The sequence below is a fragment of the Halichoeres trimaculatus genome, unplaced genomic scaffold (assembly GCF_033239565.1).
Source record: "Halichoeres trimaculatus isolate MK-OKI-2021-1 unplaced genomic scaffold, fHalTri1.1 fHalTri1_scaffold_22, whole genome shotgun sequence".
Lineage (NCBI taxonomy): Eukaryota > Metazoa > Chordata > Actinopteri > Labriformes > Labridae > Halichoeres > Halichoeres trimaculatus.
This window is the reverse complement of record NW_027437200.1, coordinates 2133411-2147362: the sequence shown is the minus strand read 5'-3', so window position 1 is coordinate 2147362 and position 13952 is coordinate 2133411. Positions and strand designations below refer to the sequence as shown.

General features: G+C 43.6%; 1 protein-coding gene across 2 annotated transcripts in view; it reads left to right on the top strand.

Moving 5' to 3' along the window:
• The first annotated feature begins 263 nt into the window (after positions 1-263).
• The window catches only part of dysf (dysferlin, limb girdle muscular dystrophy 2B (autosomal recessive)), a 123399-nt gene continuing 109710 nt past the window's right edge, over positions 264-13952 (top strand). For both annotated transcript variants that reach the window (XM_074699247.1, XM_074699246.1), the window contains exon 1: positions 264-420. In XM_074699247.1, coding sequence (XP_074555348.1) covers positions 333-420 — 88 coding nt within the window. In that variant the 5' untranslated portion in view covers positions 264-332. The remainder of the gene's footprint in view (positions 421-13952) is intronic.

Here is a 13952-nt window from a genome sequence, read left to right as displayed (position 1 = left end):
AGTGTGTGTGCATGAGTCAGCTTGTGCACCATGCTTGCTCTATGTGTGTGTGTGTGTGTGAGAGAGAGAGAGAGAGGGAGAGCAGAGGGCTGAGTGAGACAGCTGAGAGCTGCAGCTCTAACTCTCTCAGTCTCTATTCGTCCTCAGTGTCTCTGGCTCACCTTTATTTCCGTCTGTGTTTGTTTTCTCCTCATTTTTCAGATCTTTTCAATGACTGTGGATATTTTCTGGATGCTCTGACGCTCATATGTGGACCTCGCTCTGACTGTTAGTGGGATTAGACAGACCCTGGCTGTCCTGTGTGTGTGAGCGTGTGTGTGTGTGTTTGAGCAATGCTGCGTGTGTTCATTCTTTGTGCGGAGCGTCTGCAAACACCGGATGACGACGTCAGTGACTCCTACTGTAGCGTCACCTATGAAGGTAAGATGGTGTGTGTATGTGTGTGTGTGTGTAGAGTCCAGTTTGACTCCACAGCCAGGTTAAAGTTCACCTTCTCCTCCCTCTGACAGCTGAGGTTATTCTTGGAGGAGACTCTGTCTGCTCTCATGGCTTCCAGTCTGTTTGGGGTGGGGCAGGAAGAGACACAGAGAGGTGATGATGGGTAAGCAGGGGAGGATGCACAAACTGGCTCCAGACGCTGAACTTGACTTTCACTGACGTCTGCTCCTCTCTTCTTCAGCTGCTCTCTCTTCACACCAGCCTATATTAGTTTAATTTAGTTTATGTGTTTATGGTTTTGCAGACAGTCTCCTTTAACTTACTGTACAGTAAAAGAGGTAGCTTTAGCCTTTGAGGCTAATTTCCAGCTGTACTCCCTGGCCAGCTGTAAAATTAGCAGCCTAAACTGTGCATTTATATGTTTGGTTATAAAAGGCCAAAAGCAAAAGGACAAGACCCACAACATATCAAACACAATTAGAATAGAATAGAATAAAATAGAAAATACTTTGTTTATCCCCGAGGGGAGATTCAGGAGTCACAGCAGCATTTTAAGAAAACAAAAGTAAGAAAATGTATAGAAAGTGTAAAAAGCTCCATAAGAAAATAGATGCTGACAGCTTGTCCATCATTGTCCAGTTCAGCCAGTCTCCACCTCCACAGGGTCCAGGACTGAGCTTCTTCAGCAGTCTGTTCAGTCTCTGTCTCCTGGATCCTGTCTGCTCACAGCAGGCGAAGCTCCTCCAATGTGGAGTTGGTGTCTGATGTTAGCTCCGTTAGCCATGTCTGTGAATAGCATGATGTTAGTCTGCCTTCTGGTATTACCTCAGGTGCTGGGTTAGCATGGCTAACTTATCCATCTCACTGGATATAGATCTTAAGTTCCCAATAACGATGGATGGAAGGACAGATCCATGTTGTCACTTCTAAGCTCACACCTGAGAACCAGCATGTTGTCCTCACATCCTCCTCAACTTGTGGGGAAACATCAGGCCTTGCACCAGTTAGCACTGACATGCTACAGGCTGCTAACAGCTGATTTCACATGTAAACAATGCAGCCATGGTTACATGTATCTCCAGACAAACACTGGAGAAAAAAATTGTAAAAATATTGCTGAAGCCAAAACCAGTTTAGTGTCCATGACCAACAAACAAGCCACACAAAAAGCCACAAACAAAGTACATCAAAGCAATTCATGCATTAAAGACAAAACTGAGACAACAAAGAGTGCAGAGTAATCATAGAGGCCACATTTAAAGCACAAACAAGACATTACATGGAGGCAGGCTGCAGCAAGGACTGTCACATCCAACACAGAGTTTCCCATCTGACTGGGATTAGTGTGAGCACCTGTAGTTGCCTGAAAGCCACCATTATAAGGTGAGAAGTAAAAGTGGAGTATTTATGTACATCTTAGATGGCGTTGGGCTGTGGATTCCAGTTTAGTGTTGCTCTGACAGAAAAAGATTGCTGACCCAATGATCTTTGTCTGAATGGCATCTGAAGGTCCCCCCTCTTGGTGCACTCAGAGATCTGACTGCCTGTATGTTGGACAGGGAATGGGATTAAAGGATGAGGAGCAGTGTTGTGGAGATTTTTTGTTGACCAGGCAGATTTTTTATGAATTTGATAACATCTTCCTAGCTCAGTAAGAGATGGTTATTTAATACAATACCATGATGTGAACAGCACACAAAATACAAGAGTAAAGCAGAGTGTGTATGTTTGTGTGTGTGTGTGTGTGTGTGTGTGTGTGTGTGTGTGTGTGTGTGTGTGTGTGTGTGTGTGTGTGTGTATGTGTGTATGTGTGTGTGTGTGTGAAAAGAAGAAACAGTGTGTCATAAACTCATGACACACTGCTGCATAAAAGTTCCCCTGTGTATATAGAGCAGTGCCTGCAGTAAGTCCTCACACACACACACACACACACACACACACACACACACACACACACACACACACACACACACACACACACACACACACACACCAAAATGATGCACATGTGATTTAGTGTTGGTTGAAAGCAGAAAGTCGAGCTCGCCTTGTTTCCAGGCTCTTACAGATGTCTGCAGACTCAGCTGAACACGTGCTGAATGGGGTTTGTCTTAGGAGAGAAACTTGGGCGGCTGAAGCTCAGTGGTAGAGTCGTTGAAGTTGAGGGTTCCATCCCAGCCCCTGCAGTCACACACTGAAGTGTCCACTGAACCCCCAAATGCTCCCACTGTCACTCAGGGGTGTGTGAATAGGTATGACTGGTAGATGAACTGATGGTTAGTAGAGACCTCCACCATCAGTGTGGGGATGGGTGAATGAGACTAGCAGTGTAAAAAGCTTTGAGTGGTCAGAGAGACCAGAAAAGGGCTATATAAGTACTGCTCCATATATCATTTACATTACCACCATAGAGTCATGGCCAGTGGTGTGCACAGAGGGGGTGCACAATTGCTGGAAAACAGACCCTGAAATATCCACTGGAGTGGCAGACTCTAAAGTTCCCTCTTGGGGGCCAAATGTGCTCTAGAGTGCTCTTTGTGGGGGCAAAATGTATGCTGTACTGCCTTCTGGTCAGTGTTGGAAAAATAACTTTATTATTATTAAATAAATTATTAGTTATAGTTACTTTCACAAAAAAAAGCGACTGAATTAGTAACTGTCTTTTGCATTGCTGACATTGAAGTGGTGCTGATTAACCCCGTGTTTTTAAGCCTGCTTCTGTCATCTCTGATATTTTTTCAAGTCAAAACAAGTCGGCTGCTTGTGCCTTGCATTCAAACCAGGAAAAGCATCCACCCCTCTCCCTGGAGTTGGTTTGATCCAAAGAGGCTGCAGGAGATCCTCTCTGACTGCAGGTTACACAGACACACACAAGAAGCTGTGTGATATTTGTCGCTGAAAAGTTGACTTTAGCATCAGCTCTTTGTTAAAGACATGTCAGCATGGTTGTTCTAATCATTACTCATGTGTCAGACGCTTTTCCACACATTTTATTTGCAGCACCTCTCTTGTTCCTGGCTGAGTGAGCCAGGTTGGTAACGCTAACAGAGTTATAACGTTAGTAATTATTAGATTACCCCTCACAGGAAAAACTAATGGCGATAGAAATGCTGTTACACTGCTTTTCGGGTGGAAAAACACAAAGCTGCCCTCCGCAAAACCAAACCTTTGCCTGCTTTTCAGAACGACAGTGCAGACCACTGGTTATGTCTGTTTCTATGTGGTGACTTCCACTACAGAGTCGTGTCATATATTTAATATATTTTAAATGCACTGATTCTTCTTCTGTGACCATTTATTTATGGCGGGCCACTTATTCAGTAATCTTTACAGCTATGATCTCAAACAATTTCTCTCAGGCTCTTATCTGTGTAAACCGTGGTGGTACCAGAGCAGAGCTGGATAGTATCAGCGTGTCCTCTCACTCCCTCCTTGCTGGCTGAAATCTGATCTTTAATCTCTTAAAACTTGTCTGCTTTGAGCTGAGCGCTCTCTCTGCTGTGCTGGCTCTGAAAAACTGCTGCATCATTTCTCCTCCTCATAGTATATTCAATTTAAAGCCAGTTAGAGAAGCCTGCTGATTCTTCTCATCACAAACAAAAACGTTGGTGCAAAGGATCTTATGATTCAGTTTAAAACAGAACAAAGCAAAAGAACAACCTCTATTTAGGCGCTGCTCAAGTAGCTGCCTGTTGCAGCAGCTCTCTCTTTTTTGTCCGTTCCTTGTAATTTTTTCGTCTCTTTTTCGTCATCTTTGTATTTGGAGTGGATCATTACTTTGTATGGTTCATTGTCGGACACGGACACCAAACTTTTTGTGGCTTCGGCGATTTTTTTCACTACTTTTCTCCTGTGTTTGTCTGGAGATCCTACATGTAACCATGGCTGCATTGTTTACATGTGAACTCAGCTGTTAGCAGCCTGTAGCATGTCAACGCTAACCAGTGTAGGGCTTGATGATTTCCCTCGAGCTGAGGAGGAGGAGGTGAGGACGACGTGCTGGTTCTCGGATGTTAGCTGGGAGGTGACGACGTGGACCTGTCCTTCCATTCATCGTTGTTGGGAACATGGGATCTATCTCCGGTGGGATGGACGAGCTAGCCGTGCTAACCCAGTGGCATCGTGCTGTTCACGGATGTGGCTGACGGAGCAGACATCGGACGCCAGCGCCACATTGGAGGAGCTTCACCTGCTTTGAGCAGACAGGATCCAGGAGACAGAGACTGAACAGACTGCTGGGGAGGCTCAGTCCTGGACCCTGTGGAGGTGGAGACTGGCTGGACTGGAGAGTGGTGGACGGGATGTCGTCATCTATTTTCTTAAGGACCTTTTTGCACTTTCTATCTTTCTTACTTTTGTTTTCTTAAATGCTGCGGTGACTCCTGAATTTCCCCTCGGGGATAAATTAAGTATTTTCTATTCTATTCTATTCTATTCTATTCCATCTAGGGGTGGGCGATGAGGGCAAATAAATGCATCTTGATTATTTTTTTCAAATTTTCCAATAACGATATTCTGACGATATTAAAGACAAAATACTGAAAAAGTACTTACCTACCAAGAGGAAAACTATGGATAGACACCTCATTTCAGAACAACAGATCTTGTTGATCTTTAAAGTGCTTCATACATCTCTGTAAAACGTTGCCCAATAATATTCAATGGCAACTTATCAATGACAATGTTTTTTTATTTATTTAATAGTAATAAAACGCCTTATGTTATTTATCTAATTTACTTGACAGGATGTCATTTGTACATCGCCATGTTCACATTTCTCCTCGCTCTGTTTTGCCCACGGGGAAGTTCCACTCTAAGGCATTCACAGACACACAAACACGCGTGCCCATTTACACACACAGACAAGCTCATTCCATATAGCTGACAGAGAGCTGGGAAACCACCCCAAGAAACATCTCCCAACACTTTCTCTGAGAAGATGCAACACTTGCTCCAAACCATTTCCAGGCAAGGGATGTGGACCCACGTCTTGCTATTAAATCATCTGCTGAGATGTGAGACTCCCACATGTTTCCTCCAAATGCAACTATGTAGTGTTTTGGGTTCCACCGAGTCACATGACTGAACCCTGTCCACTGATTGGCTTCTGAGGGGAGCATTCAGCGAATGAGGACTTTCAAGCACCTCTCCTTTTCACCGTGTGAATGTGGCTCATATTAAGTCTTAAAAAAAACAAACATTTTTTTTACTGAAAGTAAGACAAAAACACTTGATAAGATTTCAGTTTCTCCAGTGTGACCAGCAGGGTTTCATATCCACTGCATTTCATGGTTACAAAACATCAACTCAACAAAAATTAATTTGTTAAAAACACAGTCTTAAATTGTAAAGAAGCATTTATTTGAGGTCTGGCTACAGAATAACATTGAATATTTAATTGAACAGGCGCTGATATGCGTGAGTGCTCAGTGCATAGAGCTGGAGCAAAGTCTGGTTGTTGGAGCATGTTCGTAATATAAATACAAGGAGAAGCCCAACTGGATGATGAGGGCTCAGCTATGCCATTGTCCAGCATGTATGAAACCTCAGAATCCAAATATTCTCGCTTAATTTGTGGCACACGGTAAAACTGCTGTTTAATGGGCCTAGAGTCCCCCACATCAATGTCATGCTCAGCCCAAGTAGTTTGTGAAGGAACGTCCCCGAACAAACAAGGATATTTACTCACCAGCTGCACCAGCTCTGCCCGCTTGGACTCAGGCAGATGAGAAAACAATTCATCCAAGTTACAAAGGGTTTCCGAATTTTTCAAACGCCCACACAAAAGACTCTCATCGGGCTCAGGCACCCCGTCCACCTCCTGTGCTTGAGTCCCTGGTGACACAGCTAGGGCAGGGCGAACATCCCCACTCACATCCTCATCTGAACCTTCCTTAACCACACGTTGATAATATGGCTTCAGGAGATTAACATTACACTAACGTTGAGACTTCCTGCGACCCAGTGTCGCCACAATGTAATTCAAATCAGACTGTTTTTCAACCACAGTGTATGGTCCAGAGAACTTGGCTTCAAACGGTGAACCAACGACAGGCATCAGCACCAGAACCTGGTCACCAGGACAGAATTCATGTCGCTCAGCACGACGGTCATACCACCTCTTCATCTTAGTCTGGGATAAAGACAGATTTTCACGAGCCATGCAACCAGCAACAAACAAACGATGTCTGAACCCATTGACAAAATCAATGAGGTTCCTTGGTGGCTCAGCAACAAGTCTTTGTGCAAGAGGTAACCAGACACAGCACTGCTTATGTCAGAGGTAGATGAAACACGTTCAAACAGTTCCTTTAACGACTGGTCATCACGTTGTCCCTGCACAACCTCATCATGTGACAGTGACAACGGCAACTCAGAGAGAGATGGGGCCTCTAAAACCACATCCTCACTAATGTTAGGGTCAACCTGACGGTCTTTTTTGGCCATTGATCGTGTAACCACACAGGATGAAATAACCTCAGGCAACACCACAGAACTCCCATCTGACACAGATGGATTGGAAGTAACAACTGGCAAAGGAGGAGCATCACCCCAAACCCTGCAACCAGCCAAACCATTACCCAAAATGAAATGTACGCCTTCAATTGGCAAAGCTGGACGCACACCAACCGCTACCTCACCTTGAACAAGCTCACAATCCAAAGAGACTCTATGCGAAGGAACAGGAAGTATCCTCAACCCCATCCCACGGCTTAGAACAAAATCACCAGTGTTAGTCTTTTCAGAAAATGGCAAAACAGACTCAACAATGAAAGAGTCATAAGCTCCCGTATCCCGAAGGATCTTGATTGGAACCCGCTCGTCACTACCTGGAACTGACACAAACCCATCCCTAATGAAAGGAGCATAAGCTGCCAAAACATCAGGCTCACAAGAGTGAGAGGTAAGCAACTCAGCAACACAGTCATCAGTAACAGGAGCAGCAAACGCAACAGGTTTAACATTAGGTTTTGTTCCCTTAGTTTTAGCCTGCAACACAGGGCAATCTGCTTTCCAATGCCCTTTTTCATGACAGTAATTACATGCACCATTTTCCTTCCTAGTCTGACTTTTTGATTCAGATCTCGAAAACCCCACTGTCCTTGAACGCACCTCCGAAGCGGCAGAGGCGTTCCCATGCCAACCTGCAGCATCACGCGCCGCAGAGCGATCCCTGAAACTGCTCTTATGGAGCAGCATGTACTCATCGGCAGAAACTGCAGCCTCAGCAGCAGTTGATGCTTTTTGCTTAATGAACTGTTCCAAAACCATCAGTTCACAGAGGCCATTAAAAGTCGTGGCATCAAGCGCCGTTAACCATCGCTTAAAGCGAGTGGACAAGTCTCTGGCAAACTCAACGTAAGACTGACCCGATTTTCTTTCCCATGATCGAAACTGTTGTCTGTACGCCTCGGGAACAAGTTCATATGCTTTAAGCACAGCCGATTTAATCTTAGAATAACTGGAGCTGTCCTCATGACTCAAAGAAGAATACGCCTCCTGCGCCCTCCCAGTGAGGACGGACTGGAGCATGAGCGCGCAATCAGCATCAGGCCACTTTCTCGCATTCGCAACACGTTCAAACAACAAGAAGAATGTATCAGGGTCCTTTTCGTTAAAACGTGGCAAAAGGCGCAAGTTAGTCACATCAAAGCGAGCCACAGAAGAAGGTTGCACCACTGCGCTTTCTCCAGATAACACGCCATCCTTCATTAAAGTCAAACGGTAACTCTCCAAATCAATTTTGGCTTGTTCAGACAGCTGACGGATTCGCTCCACCTCAAGCTGCTTTTTAACCTCCAATTCATGTTTCATTTTGTCACGTTCCATCTGCAACATCAAAATTTCCTTTTGCTGCTCAAAAGTTACATTACGCTGTCAGTGACCAATTTAGACTTAATAGACTCTCTTATGTTCTCTTTGATCCTTTTGTCGCCTTTAATATCCACACAATAATGCTCAGCAATTAATAGTAACTGCTCTTTAGAACATTGATCAAGATTTTCTGCTGAGGGATCCGCAAGAAACAACTTAATATCAGACATCGTCACTGACAGATCACCATGACAACGAACAACAACTAACTGTACGCATGCGCGGATACAAGCCGGCACACCAAAGTCCTGTGTACAAAAGGAATTAAACAGCCCTCCAAGTGTGGATTTTCCCCGCTACCTCACAAATGAAAACTAACTAAGCTCCCCGCTAGTCTTCGTGCAGTTACTGCACCACAGACCGATGGCTCAGTTGGGCGACTAGCAGGCTAGCAACCCTTCCAAAACCACGGACATGCTCCCCGAAGCAAAGCTTCTGCCACTTTTACTGCCACATAACCACCCCCCATGCACACTGGACCCATATGGGGAACGGCGCCAAGCCTACAAGGGAAAAATACCACACCAACGCAGGCGGGCAAAATTACGCACAGGCAAAGGGTCAACCGCACAGCGTAAACAAAAAAGACCAAGCTCTCTCAACAAAAGTAAGGTAAGAACAAATTCTACAGAGCAACACAAACAGTCAAATTCACCTTAGAGCTTTTAAACATGAAGTTCCTCCCTCACAGACGAGACATTCATACGCGCGCAAACAAATTTACCGCGGCAGGTAAACACAGAACAAAGGAACGGGCGCGCCCACCGACCGCTCCAAACAAATACGCTCCAAATTCACAAAGTTTAAAGCTCAAATAACCGCATATCAAACAGTCAGATGTGTAGGGAACAGAAACGGTTCCAAATGTTAATCATTTATTAATGCCCAAATGCTTTAAACAACCTTTCTTGACAAGGCAGAACAAGCACCAAACAAACAAATTCTAAGCTCTCAACCTTACCCAAAGAGAGGGTAGAAGACGGACGAGCCCCCAATTTGTCATAACCTGGCTCAGGGCCGTGACAAATACGGGAGGAACACGTTGTTTTTGCAGTAAATCATGGGATTTATTGACAAACCAAATGAAAGAAACACGGTTATGGAACTGCAAATGTGTTATTGAAGTATGAGGTTTTAAGAATAGACAAACAAAATGCTGATCCGACAGCCTAGGTGACTCCAGGTAGGATGGGAGAGAGAGAGCGCAGCACATGGCTTTAGCTTTCATACCCAGCAGGCACCAGGCGAACCAATCACCGCTGCTGAGTCAGGTAACAGAGAGAGAGAGAAGGTTTTAGTTTGAGGAGCTAAGGCAGAGACCGTCACAGAACGTGATGACATTCAAATCACAAACAACCCAGGTGCTGAGTCAACCCATGTATGTTGGGTTGATGGATTTTAACTCAGTGCTTCAGTAGCACAAAAATACCCCAAATCTGATTGAAAAAAAACAAAACATTACTGATTAAATATTCATAACCCAGCAGCTGAGTTGATGAAATGAGCCATTTGTTTGAAGTGTGAAATGGTCGCTAATGGCTGGACTTCCATACGAGTTCTGGAGACTCAAACAAATCTGTTCATGGAGAACAACCCTTCTTTAAATGATAGTTTTATATCCTGCTAATCTGTGCTGGCACTTTTTTCATTTGTGGTTCACTTTGTTTGTAGTTAAGTAAATAAATAAATAAATGACTGTGCAGGTAAAGATTCAGAGCACTCACAGCGTTATAAACCATCTAACTCATGGTACGTCATGGGACTATGAAAGCATGTCATTCAGGCTGGTTGACTGAGGACGTCACAGCACATATGTTCAGCAGAGATAATGGGTCACAATGCCTGGAGCTCAGATGAAACTGAAGCTACATTCTTGAAGAAATCAGTTTCATTCCCATGTACTGTATGTCGACACGGTTCACTGAAAGCAAAAACATCTATTTTACATCCTCATCAACATTAAAGAGATGAGGCTTTCATGCACAAGATGTCCTTTAAACTGGGCGGGAAGGAGCCAACATTGGCACTTCATACATCATTGGGCTTTGATCAAACTTTAAAGTTGCAGCGTTTGGAAAGGGACTACAGAGCAATACCTCATTTTGTCTGTTAGCACAAATTCGTTGCACTAAACAACTAATCTTGAGAGATACTAAAACATAAAATGTGTTTCTATTGATGTTTTACTTTATGTCATTAAACCAAAAAGTCTTAAATTTAGAAGAAGTGGCTGTTTTAAGTATAGCTGTTTAAAACACTCTTCTTTTCAACATGGCGTCACATGGCATAGCAAAGGGGACCTGCATTCCTTTACTCTGTTTTGAGCTAATGTGAATAGCAGGTAGTTATGAGTGAGATCGGGCATTTCAGGTCACGTTCATTGTGTTTCTTCCTCAGTACCTATTATTTAAATTGACCATTCATTAAGATGATTCAGATGAGTTTGGATGGATGGATGCAGAAACACTAGCTTAAAGGGCAACTCTGTTTTTTTGACACCTGGACCTTATTTATAGGTGTGTGCATGCTCATATACTCACTCAGACAAACATCGTGCAGCTTGGAGTCCTTCAGAAGTTATTTCGATCCAACCGATTTTAGCCGCACTTAGCGGGGGCCACGGCAAGGGAGCTTCAGCGCGGGACATAAATTCTGCAAAATCGCTCATTTTGGCTATATTTTTTCATCCATCGCCAGTGTTATCATAAAGTCAGCTCCTCTACCGTCTTCAGGTGGGTCAGCTGACCCAGAGCTGACCTGGTAAACAAACGTTTGACGGTTGTCCTTACCGGTTTGAGCCTGAGTACACGGACGAGGAGCTCCATGAAATAAGGATGCAGAGGGAGAGAGACGAAGAGCTGGCTCGAGAACAACAAACAGGAGCACGTCCACGACTCAATGCGAACTGGTGGTGCGCTTGTGGACAGTGTTCGCCTATGGCAACAGAAGAGGAGTGTGTTTGTGATAACGATGGATAGCGATGGATGAAAAAATAAAGCTGAAATGAGCGATTTTGCAGAGATTATGTCCCGCGCTGAAGCTCCCTTGCTGTGGCCCCCGCTAAGTGCGGCTAAAATCAGCTGGATCTAAATAACTTCTGAAGGACTCCGAGCTGCACGATGTTTGTCTGAGTGAGTATATGAGCATGTACACACCTATAAATAAGGTCCAGGTGTCAAAAAAACGGAATTGCCCTTTAACAGGACGTCCCATCCACTTTTTCTCAACTCACTTGGTGAGTTAGCTTTCATGCTTGAATTCCCGTGCTGGTGACAAGATGGCACTTTATTTCTGCATTGGTCACAAAAAACACAGTCGTCTGTGGAGCCTATTTCTTGACAGAAAGCTTGATATGATGGAGTCTGTTTTATACAGTCTGTGGATGGAGTTCAGGGTGGGATACTGGAGCCAGGTGCGGGTGAAACTGACATGGCTGCTATCCTGTCAATACAGACAACTGCACCGTACCTAAGTCTTGTTTTTCTGACTCTAGACCAGTGATACACCTCTCTGTCTCTCTCTCTATGGGCTTTATCATGACAGCTCATCATATGAATAAGAACACAGATTTTCTTCCTCTTCACTAACAGGAGTGACAGTCTGATCCATGTTTATTAAAGTTAAACAGAGACAGAAGTAGCTGGACTCCCCTCTGTGAAGTTATCTTCAATTGACAATTTTTAATGAGGAAGGAAAAATAAAAGTACCCATATGTCTCCAGGAGACCCTGAGGTTTATTCATTTAGGAATTTCTTCCAGGATACTATTTTTAAGTTAGTTTCATATTAATTGCTTAACAGTTGTCTCTAAACTGCAATATGCTCTTCAATGTTTCTAATCCATTATTGGAGCCTGAAACTGTTTCTCCAATGACAGACTGAATGAAGGTGTGTCTCCACATTTGCGCCTACAGGTGGCACTCTTTTACGGTGTCTTTCACATCTGCATCCACCTCGTGAGGCCTTATCCTTTCCTCCCATTCTGCACCTAAATTAGACCTCTGTTTTTGAGTTGTCGTGCTTTTATAAAAGACACCCAACCTAAAGAGAGACATCTTGAAGATTGCCTCAGAGAGTGATTTTGAATCCTGAAGTGTGTACATTAAAGACCGTAAGCATGACTCAAACATCCTCTTATTGGATCAGACTGAGGTCTCCGAGTGAAGTGATGATTTCTGAGATATTTGCAGCTTTAAAAGACTGTTTTCTAAATGAGCAGTCAGTAGTAACCCTCACAGTTTTCAACAAGCATGGGATTAAATTTGACAGACTTTGACAGTTTACTGAAGATACCACTCAGATAAAATCACAAAGTTAACAATACAGAATTTGAAAGAGGGATTAGAGGATGGACAAGAAGTCTGAGTGTCTGTGGAGAATGTTCAGGCAAACAAAGAGTTAAAGATGTGGGCAAAGATAAGGAAACAACCAGGAGACAAGAGAGGAAAAGAGAACAGGAAATGTAGAGATTTCCTCTGGATGTGAGGTGTGTGGGTTTTCCCAGCATGCTCAGTTTGTTGCTGTCGCTCTCTGTGAGCTTGTCAGGGAGAGATTGGGAAGAAGGGAGAGGTTTTTCAGACGGTTTAAATACTGTGAGATAGAGCAGGAGATCAACTGAGTATTTTTGATTGTTTGACTTTGTGTTGGTCAAAATAAGTCACGTTTTACTTTGACAAGTTTTTACTTTTTACTGTGCCGTCTTCAAAAAGTGGATATCCTTTTTTTTGTGATTGAGTCCTGTGGTCATCACTCTCAAAGCTCCCTGGGCCATGTGGTTGGACCCTGACCCTTAAGCCCTGGATCTTGACCCACACTCTCTGAGTATCGTTGATTTGCACAGCTCCAGCCAGACTCTGCTCAGGCTTCAGTCATGTTGCGTTGTGTTCTCCAGCGAGCCAACAACCTGAGACACTCTGACCCCCTGGCTAGTGTCAGCTTCAGAGGTAAGAGGATCATGGGAGACTCAGCATGATAATGGACTGTAGTTCTGTATGGTAAACTGAATCATTCTAAGGGCCTGTGATACATTTCTATATCTAGGATGACAGGTTGAGACATGACAAATTACCATATGATCTGTCACAACAAACTCCAAACAATGTGATTCAATCCCATTCAGTGAGGGATAGGGATAGGCCATTCCTGTTTAGAGACTTCAAACTTAATGACACAGTTTTAAAGTCATGCTCAAAGGGCACAGGAAGCCAGGGAAGAGAGGCTACCACAGGGGAAATGTGGTCATATTTACCAGATAAAACATGAGCTGCAGCGTTTTGAACAAGGTGTGATTGAAAGAGGTTACAATACAATACAAGATAACATAGAATACAATAAAATACAGTTCAATACGGTACAGCTCAATACAATAAATAACAATTAATGTTAACGTTACTCAAAAAAGTAAAGAGTTACCCGTTACTCGTTACTTTTGAAAAAAGTAGTGCCTTACACTACTTGATAACTCCATGGAAATTGTGAAGAAGTTACACTACTTTATCCCCTGATACATTACAACTATAAAGAATATCATTCCCACACACTTATAATCATTTCCAAGAAAACATTTATTGTCTCATTGTCCACTTAAGTCTGTTGCTGAACATTGAGGCAACTGGAACTAGAAAATATGTGCCTTTACAC